Genomic DNA, 15,171 nt, shown 5'->3' on the forward strand with positions numbered 1-15,171 from the left:
TCAATAGCATGTAGGGAGGTACCTGCTGTATGGCTCTGTGATTCACCCAAAAATCAAATTATTTAGAGTATAGAGCTTTGTTAGTTTGTTTTGAATTTACCACATCATATTTTTAATGACAAATATAAAATAATAGACCTTTGTTATAGTAAGACTAAAAACACAATGGTGGATGGAGTTAGAAATCTACTACTCTAACTGCAGTCCCCTGAGATATCCAGTATTAACAGTTTAGTGGGTATCTTTCTGCATCTTCCTTGGTGTTCCTTAGAACATACATAAATATATTTACATAAACAGTGGGTGGTTTTTGGTTTTATAAAAATGTGAACAAATGAAATATAAACTTTTTTTTCCCATTTAACCATAGATTAGAGACCTCCTACCAGATGAATAGAGAGATTTCCCTCACATCTTTTAATCTAGAGTGTGAATTTACTATCATTTATCCACCTCTTCCTCAAATGATATATATTCTGATATATATATATATTTTTTCCACCACAGATAATACTGCACTGAACACCCTTGTGATGGCAGACTGTTTTAATTTCATTTTCCTGGGTCTCTTGAGCCTTGAAATCTAACCTTTCAAATGCCACTTGCTTCCCCTTACCCTCCCTGTCATTTGGAGAATGAAGCTAGCCGCTGTTGAGCCAGAAAAGCCGATAATCACTCCATATAGCACATGGCCAGCAGCTTCCTGCTACAGTATTTACGTCCTATTCCATTGAGATGGCACTCTCCGCTCACATGACCCAAATGCAGCTCTCACTCCACCAAGAACACAGCTGATTCCAACTGCATTGGCAGCTTTGCACATGCTCCGTCAGGCCCTGTGAATCCTCACTCACCCATTGAGATTTCTTTTAGTTTAAAGCAACATCCCAGCTGCTGAAGCTCCGTGACCTCCAGTGTTTTCCTGGCTCTAATCCAAGGCAGGTGGCCCCTGCAAATGGCGTTTTTTTAGAGTTTGAGCTTTTTTGTTTATTTGTTGGGGGTCGGAAGGTGTATGGTAATTACCCACAAGCATAGCTGATGAATGGAGCCATAAGAAGTAACTCTTTTTTCTGGCAGGTATTACAGGAAGAACATTTACCTATTGCCTTGACAACAACCTGCAGCTCTAATGCACATGTAAGTCACAAACAGAGGTCTTGGCGAGTGATGCTGTATCTGACTGATACGTTGACTGTAACACGTGAGGTGGTGCTTTTTCCCTCTCTAGAAACCTGGATGCTTTTTGTCATTCTGATGGTAAATGATGAGACAGGCAACCATGGATTTCAGCACTCCGTCTGTGTTTGATCAGCAAAAAGGTAAAACGCTGCTTTCATACATCCTTTGGTTCTTCGCATCTTTAGTTCAGTAGTTGAGATTTTGCAATTCTAAGGGGAAAGAGGGGTGTGTGTGTGTGTGTGTGTGTGTGTGTGTGTGTGTGTGTGTAAAGAGGATTTCACACAGAAAAACCTGTTCTAAATGCCCACTTCTTATTCGATAAGCATTTGGAAGGGAAAAGTAAGCTTATGGTCTGTTTGTCTTGTTAAAATATTCCGATCTACAAATTTTAAAAATTGGGTTTCAAGCACACCAGCTATTTCAGATAGGATCATCTTTATTCTCATTTGATTTTTTTCAAATCTTCTCAAAAAATGTTATAGTAAGTTATATAAAAAGAATACATCACATATCTCTTTTCAGTCTATTAACCCAGCATCTCATTTGCTCCAGTTTCAGAGATACTTCTTGATTCCCTTTTAGGAATAGATGTTACCTAGATTTACATTATAGTTGATATGTTATCTCATCCGGGGTTGTGGTATGACTTACCACTATGTTATTATTTGCAATGACAGGATATATCTTTATTACTCATAATTTGCAGAGTGGAGGTCATTTTCCACATGAAAAGATTGCTGTGGAATCAATCCATCTTCATGAAAAGCATGTATTCAGCCATACAGTTTATATGTATCCATTTTGCTTATGAAGTGTTTACATATATGTATACATAATACCTTTGTACAATTATGCATCTTTTCTATGTATGTACAGGAAATTTCCACTCTGCAAATGTCATAGATTTTTTTTTAGAATATTTAAAAAAAAATATGTGATACACTTTCAGCCACCTGTGAGTATTCTTCAGGATCCTAAAGTTCTTTGGTCATTTCCTTGATTTGGCTACCACATGAAAATGGTGATTTGTGAAAGCCTCATTCAGAAAATTCATTGCTTCTTTCTTTTTCCCTTTTCCTGCTTTAGGCCATACTGTGTTTACTATCCTTCAAGCTACATATGGTTTCATGGGTGAATTATTTTAGTTTGGTGCTTTCTCAAATATTAGTTTTACATTTACATCTCTGAGTAACTGTATGTACAGGTGTCCACACACATATACACACACACAGATTGATCTCCACTTCTGAACTCATTTTGAATTGTGTGTGTGTGTGCACCTTCAGAATGTGCTGTTTCACACTGCATTGGTTGAGGAACGCCATAGAGAAAGTGACTGTTACAGCTGTGCCCACAGACATCCCCTCCCCTGTGTCCGTCTTGTATCCCTGAAGACAATCAGCAAAAGTGAAAATATGCCTAAATCCAAAGACCTAATACTGGCTTAAAAAATGACATTGCTGAGCTATGCAATGCAAAGAGGAGCACAGTGGGTTTATTTTGTAAGGTGAATTTGAGGAAATTGGGACCGACTGAAGAGCTGGCCCTTCATGATGAATTCATCTGTTCCAAGGTTGTGACTCCTTACAGGACTGAGCCCCAAACAAAGTTAACTAGTTAACATATTAAATTGTAGCATTCGTTTTCTTTTAGCACCTTTCATGTGAGCTATTCACTGCATTTCCTCCACCCTAGTCGTGACTCTCCCTCATTGAAGTTAACCTTCTCCCTGCCAACTCTATCTCCAGTTCTCAATCCTTTCTTTCTAGGGGTGATATGGTCCAGTGGAAATAGCATAGGTTGGAATGGTAGGTTGACTTCTTAGCTGTGTGACCTTTGCCAATTACCTAACCTCTCTGGGTCTTATTTTCCTCAGCAATAAAATGGAGGCAGTAATGCTGGCCTAGCAGGGTTGTTGTGAGAATGTAAAACAATTTATAAAAAGCACCAGTCCCGGGGCACCTGGGTGGCTCAGTGGGTTAAAGCCTCTGCTTTCAGCTCAGGTCATGATCCCAGGGTCTTGGGATCGAGCCCCACATCAGGCTCTCTGCTTGGCAGGGAGCCTGCTTCCTCCTCTCTCTCTGCCTGCCTCTGCCTGCTTGTGGTCTCTATCTGTCAAATAAATAAATAAAATCTTTAAAAAAAAAAAAAAAAAGCACCAGTCCCATTGCCTAATGTGCCATAAGAACCTTTAAATTGTGGTGCTTTTGTTATTATTGTTGCTATTATAATTATTACTACCTTGGACTGTGAGTACCTCAAATGTGAAAGGCTCTTCACTTCTCTATCTCCAGCTTGAATTTAGCAGTTCTCAGAACAAATGCTTAAAAGCATGCAAGGCCATAATGGTTTAGACCATCAAATAGATTTTAAATACCAATATTGTGTAGCTGGGCAAACCACAACAAAGTGACCGTCTCTCTAAAAGTTGAATGTTGGCTTTATTTGAGGGCTTTCCGTGAATTCTGAAGATTTAGAAAAATAAAAATTCTAGTAGATGCAGATGTTGAGGAAAGATGGGCTATCTGGAAGGATCTTAGAAGTCATGTAATCCATTGGTTCTCAAATGTAGCCGCACATAAGAATCACGTGAATAGGTTTTGAAAATGCTGATGCCTGGATCTCCAGTTTAATTGGTGTGGGGTGTGGCCTAACAAAAGCTCCCCAGGAAGATCTCTGTACAATGAAGATTGAAAACCATTCATCCAACCCATCCCCCTAACTTCTCCGATGGGAAGAATGAAGCACAGAGAGATTAAAAGTCAGGCCCTGTTTGTATTAAGACACGCAGCTAATCAGTAATAGAGGGGACTGAGACCCAGGTGTTCACTCTCCAGACAACAGAACAATAAGAAATTTCTCTTCATGGGTGGTCTACTATGGGGTGGTGGTAGGGCTCATGCTGCTCTGGTTTATGGGTTCCCAGAGAACGGTTAGCACTGTACACTTGAAAAATATGACACAGAATGACCATCCGGGCTCAAATGATGTGGATATGCTAAATCTGAATCCCTCCAATGGCATTTTTCTCTATTTTCTATATTTCTCTTTGGTAGAATGAGTCATCCTTATGCTAGGGGCACGGGGATGGAGGGCAACTGCTCATGTCCTGTCTCAGTTTTCTTCCCATTTGCATGCACCTGGGCAAACTGATCTCTGTGTCTGAAAAATGTGCAGGGACAGAGCTGCTGGGAGGTTTGAAGATCTGGTTTTCTGACTGGCCAAAAGAATTAGAGCCGTGTTTCTGGCTTGCTTTGTGAAATTGTGACGCAGGAAGCCTGGGTCTTCAGAGCTCTCCACTCCTGCTTTGTGCTTCTTGCTCTCACCATAGCAACATCACTTCTGGTCCCACGTGCTCCTTCTGGCTGTCTTCCCTCTCAGAGCCCACATGCAGGAAAGGACCTGTAGTAAAATCATTTACTACAGAACACAAAGGTTCTTCCTGCAGTGGAGATGTTATATAACTGAAGAGATTTACGTTGTAAGCTTTGTCTCTAATTGTGGAAAGAAAAGGTTTGTGATGCCTGAAGGAGGAACCCAAGGCCTCAGAGAGAGAACAGGAGCTGGACAACTGGTCCCAAGGGTCTTGCCTATACCCAGCCCTGAGCAGGGCCTGGAAAGTTAAGCATTTGATGAGCAGTGTGTCTGTGGGCACCTGAGGGGGCTGGGGGCCACCCCACAGGCTTTTCACTGGTAAGGGTGCTGAGACAATGGGAGGAGGGCCAGGCGCTCTGGTGCAGATTCAATTCCTGCAGTAGAATCCTAGAGCTACCTGGCAAGTACCATAGGATGGGTTGCTTAAAACAACAGAAAGGCATGGTCTCCTACTTCTAGAGGCCAGAAGTACGAAATCAAAATGTCAGCTTGCTCCTTCCGGAATCTTCCTTGCCTTTTCCCTCTGCAGGTACTTTACCTCGAATACATTTGATAAGAACAAAGGTTTACTGAGCACTTACCAGACCCAGGCTCTGTGCCACATGCACGTATACTGGCTCATTTAACCCTCATATCTGCCCCACTATTATTTTCCCCCCATTTACCAAGGAGGGAATTTTTTATTATTATTTTTTTTTAATTTATTTATTTGACAAACAGATCACAAGTAGGCAGAGAGGCAGGCAGAGAGAGAGAGGAGCAAGCAGGCTCCCTGTTGAGCAGAGAGCCTGATGTGGTCTCAATCCCAGGACCTTGGGATCATAACCTGAGCCAAAGGCAGAGGCTTTAACCCACTGAGCCACCCAGGTGCCCCAAGGAGGGAATTTTTCCAAAAGTTATGACTGACCCAAGGTTACAACAGACAAAATGGCAATGCTGAGATTCAAGCATAAATCGTCTGGACTTCAAAACCTATGTTGGATCTAGACAGTACTCTTCCTTCATCAACCCTACATTTTAAGGAAGAAGTAGAGATTAATGAAAATTCAAATTAATGAGGCGGTATTTTCATAATCAAGCTGTTCTTCCGTTGTGTTGTGGATTTTTGAAGCTCCCACACACAGATGTGACAGTTTTCATTTCCAACTTTTCATCCAAAATGGGAATGCTAAACAAAAAGAATTTAGAGTATACAGATTTGCACTTTGCTGAAAAAGCAAAAGTGAAAACTCTGGGTGACATCCAGATACCCCCACAGGAAGAGTAAGCAAATTTCCAACGAGTTTTGGGAAGAGAGCAGAGCAAAGTCAGGCAAAGGAGACAAGACAGAGAGGGAATGATATGGGCTCACGTGATGATTTTAGGATTAAAAACCTTGATTGGGTGCCTAGAATGAAACCCAGGAACACTGAGGAGAATGCTGTGATTAATTTTCAGACTGATAAAGGAAGATAGGCCGGTAAATCATCAATCCATAGGTTTAGAAGCAGAATATCTTGGCCTCTGGAAAATGCTTAGCCTTCTCCCTCTCTTGGTGAAGGAAGAGGAGCAGAGGGAAAATGAGAGATGAGCGAATTCTTTTCTCCAGTGTTGTTGCCCACTGGAGACCAAGTTTCATCAAACAGGCTTGCTGGAAGCCTGCCCTTCGCCCTTACTTGTTTCCCCGCTGTCCCTTTGGCACAAGAACCTCCTTCCCATCAACCAACTCCTAGGAGAAGTTGTAATAGTCCAGTCCTCTCCTGGCACCTCTTCGGAGCCTAGCTGAAAGGAAGCCCTTGACTAGTCTTATCCACACAATTACCATTCACAACCTTAGAGAGCCATGAAAAATGCAAGCGATTCCGCGGGTTGGGAATTAGAAATACGGTGTCATTGTCACTATTCTCCTCTAGAGGACAGCCCTACCTGGGGAATGGGCCCTCTTACCCTGTGATGCATCCGAAGGCAGATCCAGGAATGGTAGCCCCAGGGAATGTAGGTAACTGGGTCCCTACGTCTCCTGCATTAACCCTGACATTATGTCCCACATCGTAGCCAAATCAACTCCAGAAGGCAAATCCTCTATTCAGCCCCTTGTTCAGAAGTCAGCTGGGGCCCCACACTGAGCTTTTCTTACCATCTCTATTCATTAACTCCACATTTCTGTAACAATTATTAAGCAACTGTGTTGAGTAACTGATACTCACATATTTTTCTCCTTGACCCAACCATTTGGATGCAAGGATATTTTAATGGAGTGTGAAAGAGAAATGACTCATGTAGCTATGATTATTACCAAACACATATGAAACAAACATCTGACCTGTCCCCAAATATGAGACAAGGTGAGAAGATGAGGGTCTGGATGCACATCTGGATGCACTTGCAGAAAGACCACATCCAATTAGGAGTCACACTTAACACTTCTATCAGGAAGGCTGCCAGTCAGTCAGTGTGAAGTGTTGGGTGATTCTGAGAATCCATCTATAGAAGGAGGCTGATCTCAGCTCTTCTGATTTATCTCCTAAAATCATGGTGGTTTATCCTAAAACTTACCAGCTTCCAACTAATAGATAGATCTGTGTGCTTAATAAGGACCCTTAGTTTGTTTTCTCTTTGTGAAACTTCAAAATGTTACTTGCTCATCAATGATCTGCTTTTATTGGGTCTATTGGGGAGGAGGAAAAGAGAAGACTGTCCTTTTACACAGGAGGTATTTCTACTTCAGAATGTACCTCAGAATTTTGAAATATACATATACAATATTTAATAACATCCTAATCCTTTCTTAATTTTTTGTTTAAAAATAATTTCAAGCATAAGGAAATGTTGTAAAAATAGTATAAAGAACACTTGACTGTCTTTTACACAGATTCACCTCACATTAACATTTTGACCAATTGGCTTTATTGTTGGCTTTCTTTATCTCTCTCTGTCCCCCATCTCCCAGTCTCTGCCTCTCTCTGCCTCTATGTATATATATATATGCATGTGTGTCCATATACTTTAATCTGTCTGCATTCCAATTTTTTCTAGTCAGCCAGTAATGTCTTTCATATCATTTCCTTCAGTACTTGATCCCATCTAGGATTAAGTACTACATTTAGTTGTCATGTGTCTTATGTTTCCTTTCTTTTGGAACACTTCTGCATACTTCCTTTGTCTTTTATGACATTGACATTTTGAAATTACAGTCTCTCTCTCTTTCTTTTCATAGTGAGTTCCTCTTTCTGGGTTTGTCTGACACTCCCTCATGACTAGATTTAGACTATGCCTTTCCAGCCAAAGTGCCACAGGGTGATGTCTCCATCTCAGGTTATCACAACATCATTTAAATCTTTTTAAATGGTAATTGGAAGTGACAGGTGTTGTACTTCTACATATCAAGAAGTTCTTAGTGTTTTTTTTAATATACTAGGATTTTTTTTTTCAGTTGTAAAATTAACACCACCTTCTTCAAAATAGTCAAGCAATACAAAAAGCATTTCAGCATAAAAAGTGTTGTATTCTAGGGGTCCCTGGGTGGCTCAGTGGGTTAAAGTCTCTGCCTTCAGCTCAGATCATGGTCCCAGGGTCCTGGGATCAAGCCCCACATTGGGCTTTCTGCTCAGCAGGGAGCCTGCTTCCTCCCCTTCTCTGCCTGCCTCTCTGCCTACTGTGATCTCTGTCTCAAATAAATAAATAAAATCTTTTTTTAAAAAAAGTGTTGTATTCTAGCAATACAAGTGTTGTATAGCTTGCAAATGGCTCTGTTCTTCAGTCTGTAAGCCCAGCCTGTCCTCAGCTTCTCACCCACCAAGATGGACTCATAGTAATTCACCCTTCCTGCTAGGGCTGGGAAGTAGCTTTCAATGGGAGATAAAGGAAATCAGGCCAAGCATATTAATCAGCATCATTAATCAGAAGAAGAGCAGTAATTGGTATATTAAGCAGCTCCCATGTGCTAGGTGGTGTGCTTAAATCTTTACTCCTGTTAATGTCACATGAGGGGCTTGATTCCAGGACCCTGGGATCACAACCTTCGCTAAAGGCAGACGCCTAATGACTGAGCCACCTAGGCACGCTAAGAAACCAGTTTCTTTTCTTTTTTTTTTTTTTTTTTAAGATTTTATTTATTTATTTGACAGACAGAGATCACAAGTAGGCAGAGAGGGAGGCAGGCAGAGAGAGAGAGAGAAGAGGAAGCAGGCTCCCTGCCCCGATCGATTCGGGGCTCGATCCCAGGACCCTGGGATCATGACCTGAGCTGAAGGCAGAGGCTTTAACCCACTGAGCCACCCAGGTGCCCCAAGTGCCCCAAGAAACCAGTTTCTTCATCATAGTCCTACTCAGCACATTTGTTCTGGGCAGCACACTGTTGATGTTTCTCCAAAAGACAGTTTAGGGAGCCCAGCTCTGTAAATAAGGTCACACATAAACAGCATTTGATAGAAAGAAAAAAAGAATTTTTTTGACATCAATATCCTGTGGTTTGATTGTGAATAACCCTGAGACCATTTCTTTGTTCTTTAACTCACCATAGTAAATCAGAACACAGTCTACTGTAAGGGTTTTTTTTTTTAACTTATTTTTAAGAACTGTGAGAGAGACACCTGAAATTCATCTGAATTGACATTTTTATTCTTCTGATTACTTAGTGCTATTTAAAAAATGCTGTGCTAGAATTTTGGCTACAACTTGACTGACTGAGCATGACCACTTAACACAGGAGTCAAGATGGGCTCACAGGTATCTGCTTTCAGGTAGTCAGAGTGGAAATCAATTTCAGGATGGATCCTGGAAGTGTTTTAACTTAGAACAGTCATATTTTAGAATTGGAAGGAACTTCAGTGTGTAATCAAACTCCCTCACTTTTTATATGTGAAGACTGAAACATAGAGCTATTGATGGGGATAAAGTATAATGCTGTAATGGGTCCTAGAGCCAAACTGAACAAGGCCAGTACCACCACTTCCTGTGTGACCCAGCTATTTAACAACTCTATGGCTTCATTTTCCTACCTTTTAAACTAAGATGAAGCTACTACCAAGGACTGCTTATCTAGATTGAATTAATGAATACATTCAAAGCCCCTGTAACCATGCTTGGCTCATAGTAATCATTCAGTGAGGGCTAGTGGTGGTTTTAGGATTGTTGTAAAGATGGTTATAACGAGGATTGTTCTAAAGATTTAATGAATACATACAAAGCAGTTGGACTACACATGCCCCAGAGTAATCACTCCACAAGTGCCAGTGATTCTTACAAATGACTTACATAAGGTCACATGGACAACTGGTCTTCCCAGGTCAAGAGAACATCTTACCCTTTAAGCTGGCTCCTCCTTAGTAATGAATACATGGCATAGCACCACTGTTTTTTGTGGAAATTGGAAGGTACAGAATTTTCCTGGGCAGGAAAACCACATCAGAAGGAAATGAATTCTCTAGGAAAGCTCACACATCTTGGACTACTTCTGCTTTGCCTGTCCTCTGTTACCGGTTTTCTGTCGCCTTCCAGATTAAACTCTTCCCTTCGCTCAAAAGCCAGTCTACCTGCTAGCTTTCACTCTCCATGCTGGTGCAAAGCAGGTTTCTGGCTCTCGACGCGGTTCTGGGAATCTATCTGATTTTGAGGCAGAATGCTATTTATTTATTTATTTATTTATGTGCTAGATTTTTTAGATTATTTTTATTATAATATAATATTATAATATAAATAATATAAAATATTATAATGTCATGTATTATTTGCCCCAGAGGTGCAGGTCTGTGAATCATCAGGCTTACACACTTCACATCACTTCAGAATGTCATTTTTTAAAAACTTAATAGTTTTATTATGTTGTACTATTTGACAGAGGAAAACTCCCTCAGTACTCTTTTTTTTTTCTTTCAATTTTATTGGATATTCTTACTCATTTTTTGTTTTATTTTTGCTTTTGGAAGAATGCTGCATTAATACAAGTTCAAGGTATAAAGCCGTAACCAATGAAGACTTTTCCACCCTGCCAAACTCTCCTAGCCACAAAGCAAAACCATGTAAGCAGTTTCCTATGTATTCTTTTAGAGAGATTCTGTGTAGATGAGCCAATAGCTAAATATATTCTTTTTTTCTTCTTTAAAGCATAGAGTTGGGACACCTGGGTGGCTCAGTGGGTTAAAGCCTCTGCCTTTGGCTCAGGTCATGATCTCAGGGTCCTGGGATTGAGCCCCGCATCTGCATCCAGCTCTCTACTCAGCGGGGAGCCTGCTTCCCATCCTCTCTCTCTCTCTCTGCCTGCCTCTCTGCCTACTTGAGATATCTGTCTGTCAGATAAATAAATAAATAAATCTTTAAAGCATAAAGTTATCCATTTGTTCTTACAAATTAAAAGTAGTATCATTTTACTGACCCTGATCCCCCAGAAAACTATTGTAACTTTTATTGAAATGACATTAAACTTACAAATGAATCTGTAATACTAATTAAAATTTATCATCCTATTTTGTTTGCCCTTTCTGGGAATATGGCATATATCTCCATCAATTAAACTCTTCTGTTATATGGCTCAACAAAATTCTGTAGTTTTCCTCAATTAGATTTTAAATATTTATTCCTGGGCATTTCATATTTTCATTATAATGAGTTATTTTCTGTGTAAGGAGGACTGATTTTCCTGCTTATATTATTTATTACAAAGAACTATCTAGTTTTATATTGATTTTAAAATCTGCTAATTTAATCAGTTATTATTATTACCTCTAATAGTTTCGTCATTAATTCTCTTGTGTCATCCTTATGTACAGGATGAAATGTGGCGGACTGTTTTCAAAACCTGTTTTGCCACTTAAGGGCTGTACAACTATGGGGAAATTACTAAACTTCTCCATGCTTCAATATCCTTATCTATAAATTGGGATAAAGATACCACCTACTTCATAAAATTGTTGAAGCAAATAAACAGCCTAATTCAAATGATACTGCTGGGACAGTACTTGGAACATGAGTCATCCATAAAGTTAGCTATTATTAAAACTATGATAATTTTGTTCTCCCTTTGTGATCGTTGTATTTTTTTTTGTTTCATACTTACTGTATTAGATTACATTTGTCTTCTTTCTTCTCTATTGTTTTACTATTAAATATGATATTTGGAACTGATTAGAAATAAATTCACTTAGCCATACTTAGAATGTAAGCTTTTAGCTGTAAAAGCTTTTTTAGATTCTTAACTCAAATTGTCATGTATTTCCCCTTTGTTCTAGTGCTGTGGTGTATTTTATTAATAGACATCAAGAAATCAAAATGATGTAGTTTTGGAGTATACGTGAGGTTAGGTGGGGTGAGGTCCAGAGCCTAGGACCAAGAAAAAAATTCTTCAGATGTCTTTGGTGCAAAATGGTGGTTTTATTAAAGCTTGGCAGGCACCCGTAGGCAGAAAGAACTGCTGCACTAGGGTCCTGAGGAGTGGAGATTACATACTTGGGAGTTAGGGGAAGTAAGGGAAAGGGAGGTTTCAAAAGAACTTTCATATGCTAAAGAGGACCAGGGACTGACAAACAAGATACTGAGGAGATACTGGAGCAAGGTATTAACATTGAGGTAGTTGGGAGATCCCAGGAAGAATGTCACACCTGTCCCACCAAAGAGTCGGGGGATGGGGGAGGTTGCAGGGTGTTAGCTTATGCTTTGTCTTCAGCTGGCCTTCTGCTCCCTCATTACAAACATCTTTATAAATGATAAAGTATTTGATAAATGATAATTTATAAATGACTTATAAATTATAAACTTTCAATATCCAACTGAATTTTATCTGGTAAAATTTAATTTAAAACTTAGAATTCTGTGCTCATAAACTGAATTCTTCTGTAGGTGCCTCCCTGTGTGTTTGTGTGTGTTATCAGTTTTGCTGCCTTAGAAAATAAATTTGAGGGGGTGCCTGGCTGGCTCAGTTGGTAGAGCATCGAGCTCTTCATCCTGGGGTTGTGAGTTCAAGCCCCATCTTGGATGTAGAGATTATTTTAAAGGAAAATCTTTTTTTAAAAATAAGCAATTAGCAAAATTTCTCTTTTTCAGTGCTTCAGTTTGGGAATTATTTGTTCTTTGGTCATTTGATTTTTATCTTAACTTAAAGAATTCAGTCAACCTCACTTTAGAATCTTTATGCTATTTCTACTAACTTTAACCCCTCCCTGGTGTACAACTGACTCTTAATAGATACATTTCCAATTTTCAGTTAACGTGTGAATTTTATTTTTGCTACAAATGAGTTTAAACTCCAGGACAGTGATGTCTGTCAGGCAAAATGCTGAACCACGCAGCTGGTGCCCCAGAGAGGAGAGCAGGGCAAAAGCTCTGTTGAGAGAATGGAACATAGAATGATCATCCAGCACAAAAGAAAGGTCACAAATTCACATTCATATGTGAGAGCTTTGCCTCCTGAGAGAAAAGGCAGTTATACCCAATAGTGCACCTGGGTCAGAGGGTAGAATCTGAGGCCTGACAGCCTGCAGCCTCTTCTGAGTTACACCACGTACTTACTACCTATGTGACTTTGAGTAAGTCACTTTCCTGCGCTATGCCTCAGTTTCCCCATCAGTAAAATGGGGCTAATTTGTAGTACCTACTTCATGAGGTGAAAATTAAATGAACTGATTTACAGAAAGGGTTTAGTACAGTGCCTGGTGCATAAAAAACATGAAACTGTTAACCATCCTTATGACTCCTTTTCAGACAGTGACAGAGACATGAAGAGCACAGTAACAGTGGATACTATCACAGTGACTGGTAGACACTGTTGTCTCCTGTAAAAGTGACTGTTACCATAGTTTTTGCTAACTTTGGGGTTGTTCCAAGTTTTTTAATTCCTTCCAATATGCTAACAAAAATTCAGAATTCAGAACTCTGCTGGAAACCCAAAAAAAGCTCAGAACCTTGACTGTGGACTAACCACAAGACTCTATGGAATGTGCCTGAGGTGCACTTTGGCTCTGTCCCCAAGTTCATGTGTGTACCACTACAGAGAGGGCAGGTCAGGGCTTCTGCTTGCCAAGCCACAGTTTAAGGGAACAGGAGGTAGGAAGAGCCTCTTGTGGGGAGTTAATAATGATTTAGTTTATGATAAGGTTGCCTCCACAAACAGCAAGGAAAGGGACCAATTATCCACTAATTGGTTATTTGAGAAAAAATTGTAGCATACAAAAATTTAGTTTAGAAATTCTGTATTAATTATAGTTCAATATTAACATGTAAGTTAGGACCTTAGGCTTAAGGTTCCACAAATCCTGACCTCTCTAATCATAAAAGCAGTGCAGTAAATTTTGTAAAGGCAGTATCCATAAATTTTGAAGATGTATTTTTCAAAAACCAGCAAAACACTTGAAAACTTGAGTAGCAAACAGGGGAAATAACCGCAGCATAGGTAACAGGTGAAAAACTGGTGTCCTTACTATATATAAAGGTATTTAAAATCAACTCGATAATGATAAATGCCCTGAAATAGTAAAATGTAAGGACACCAATAAATAATTCATAAATGGCCATCAACAGATGGAACAACTTTTCTCTCCGGGAACAGAAGAACCATTGATAATTACATACTGTTTTCCTTCTTTCACATCAACATTAATTAAAAAAATAATGTACAGTGTCATTAAGAAAGATGAAGTATGTGCTCTCAGGCCTGGCTTGGGGAGGGTACGTTGGTTTAACTTTTCTGGAGGCCCAATTTTACAGACTCGAATGCACTTACTCCCATGTTTACTTCTAGGAATATGCCCAGAGGAAATAGTCAAAGATGGGGGAAACGACATATAAGCAAGAATATTATAGCTTTATTTGGAGTGGCCCCAAAACTTATGATTCTTCAAAAAAAGAGAAAACATTTAAATGTCCTGTAATAAGAAAATGATCTAGTTCGTTGTGTTAAGCTCAGTCAATGGACTCCTTTGCCCCATTTTATAAACAACATCTTAAAATCTCACCTTGTGACATGGAAAGACATTTATGATCATATATTAAGTGAAAGGGGGCAAAAATAAGAATTGTATGTACAGCATGATCTTATTTTTGTAAAAAACAAATAGGTATGTGTAATTCCAGCACTATGCTCAGAACTGTCATCGATTCTTACAATATTAAAATAGCTCTATACCCTCAGATCAATAGAGACCACCCCTCTTCCTATACTGATCATTCCCCAGGAACACATACACATTACATACAATTTAGCAGCTAAAAAGTTATAGATCCCACTCCAGCTATTAGGCCTGCCTCCATTTCGATGGAGGCTCTGGTAAACAAGTTGTTAGATCCGCTTAACTTCACGCTTGACCTGGCCCCTTATTATGGAAGGGGATTTGGGAGTGAGGGGAGACCCAGAGATTTACTTAATAAATAAGCAACGAAATGCCCACACTATTGAGCCTAACTCACACGGGATCTTAGGAAATTTTACTCATTTTTTCCAAGTTCTTCACTGTATTCTAATCCCTTAGCTTTGCATTGCTCCTGAAGCCCTGTTGCAGACATTCTGTCAGCTGGCCTTCCATGGATGTCTTGTTGTCTTGACTCTTCTTCCTCCCTCTTCATCAGTAATCCATTCCCAGATTGGACACCGATCTCTTACCTTTCTTACCTTTTTCTTTAAAATTGTTCTGATCTTCGAAATGTCCATAT

The 15,171-nt window shown here is 39.6% G+C and overlaps 1 protein-coding gene across 1 annotated transcript in view; it reads left to right on the top strand.

Annotated features, from left to right (window-relative positions):
- The first annotated feature begins 1,006 nt into the window (after positions 1 to 1,006).
- The window catches only part of ANKRD55 (ankyrin repeat domain 55), an 88,875-nt gene continuing 74,710 nt past the window's right edge, over positions 1,007 to 15,171 (top strand). The window contains exons 1-2 of the mRNA XM_013052329.2: positions 1,007 to 1,137; positions 1,229 to 1,319. Coding sequence (XP_012907783.2) covers positions 1,262 to 1,319 — 58 coding nt within the window. The 5' untranslated portion in view covers positions 1,007 to 1,137; positions 1,229 to 1,261. The remainder of the gene's footprint in view (positions 1,138 to 1,228; positions 1,320 to 15,171) is intronic.

This window comes from Mustela putorius, unplaced genomic scaffold, assembly GCF_011764305.1.
Source record: "Mustela putorius furo isolate JIRA1106 unplaced genomic scaffold, ASM1176430v1.1 tig00000145_pilon_pilon_pilon, whole genome shotgun sequence".
In the NCBI taxonomy this organism is placed as follows: domain Eukaryota; kingdom Metazoa; phylum Chordata; class Mammalia; order Carnivora; family Mustelidae; genus Mustela; species Mustela putorius.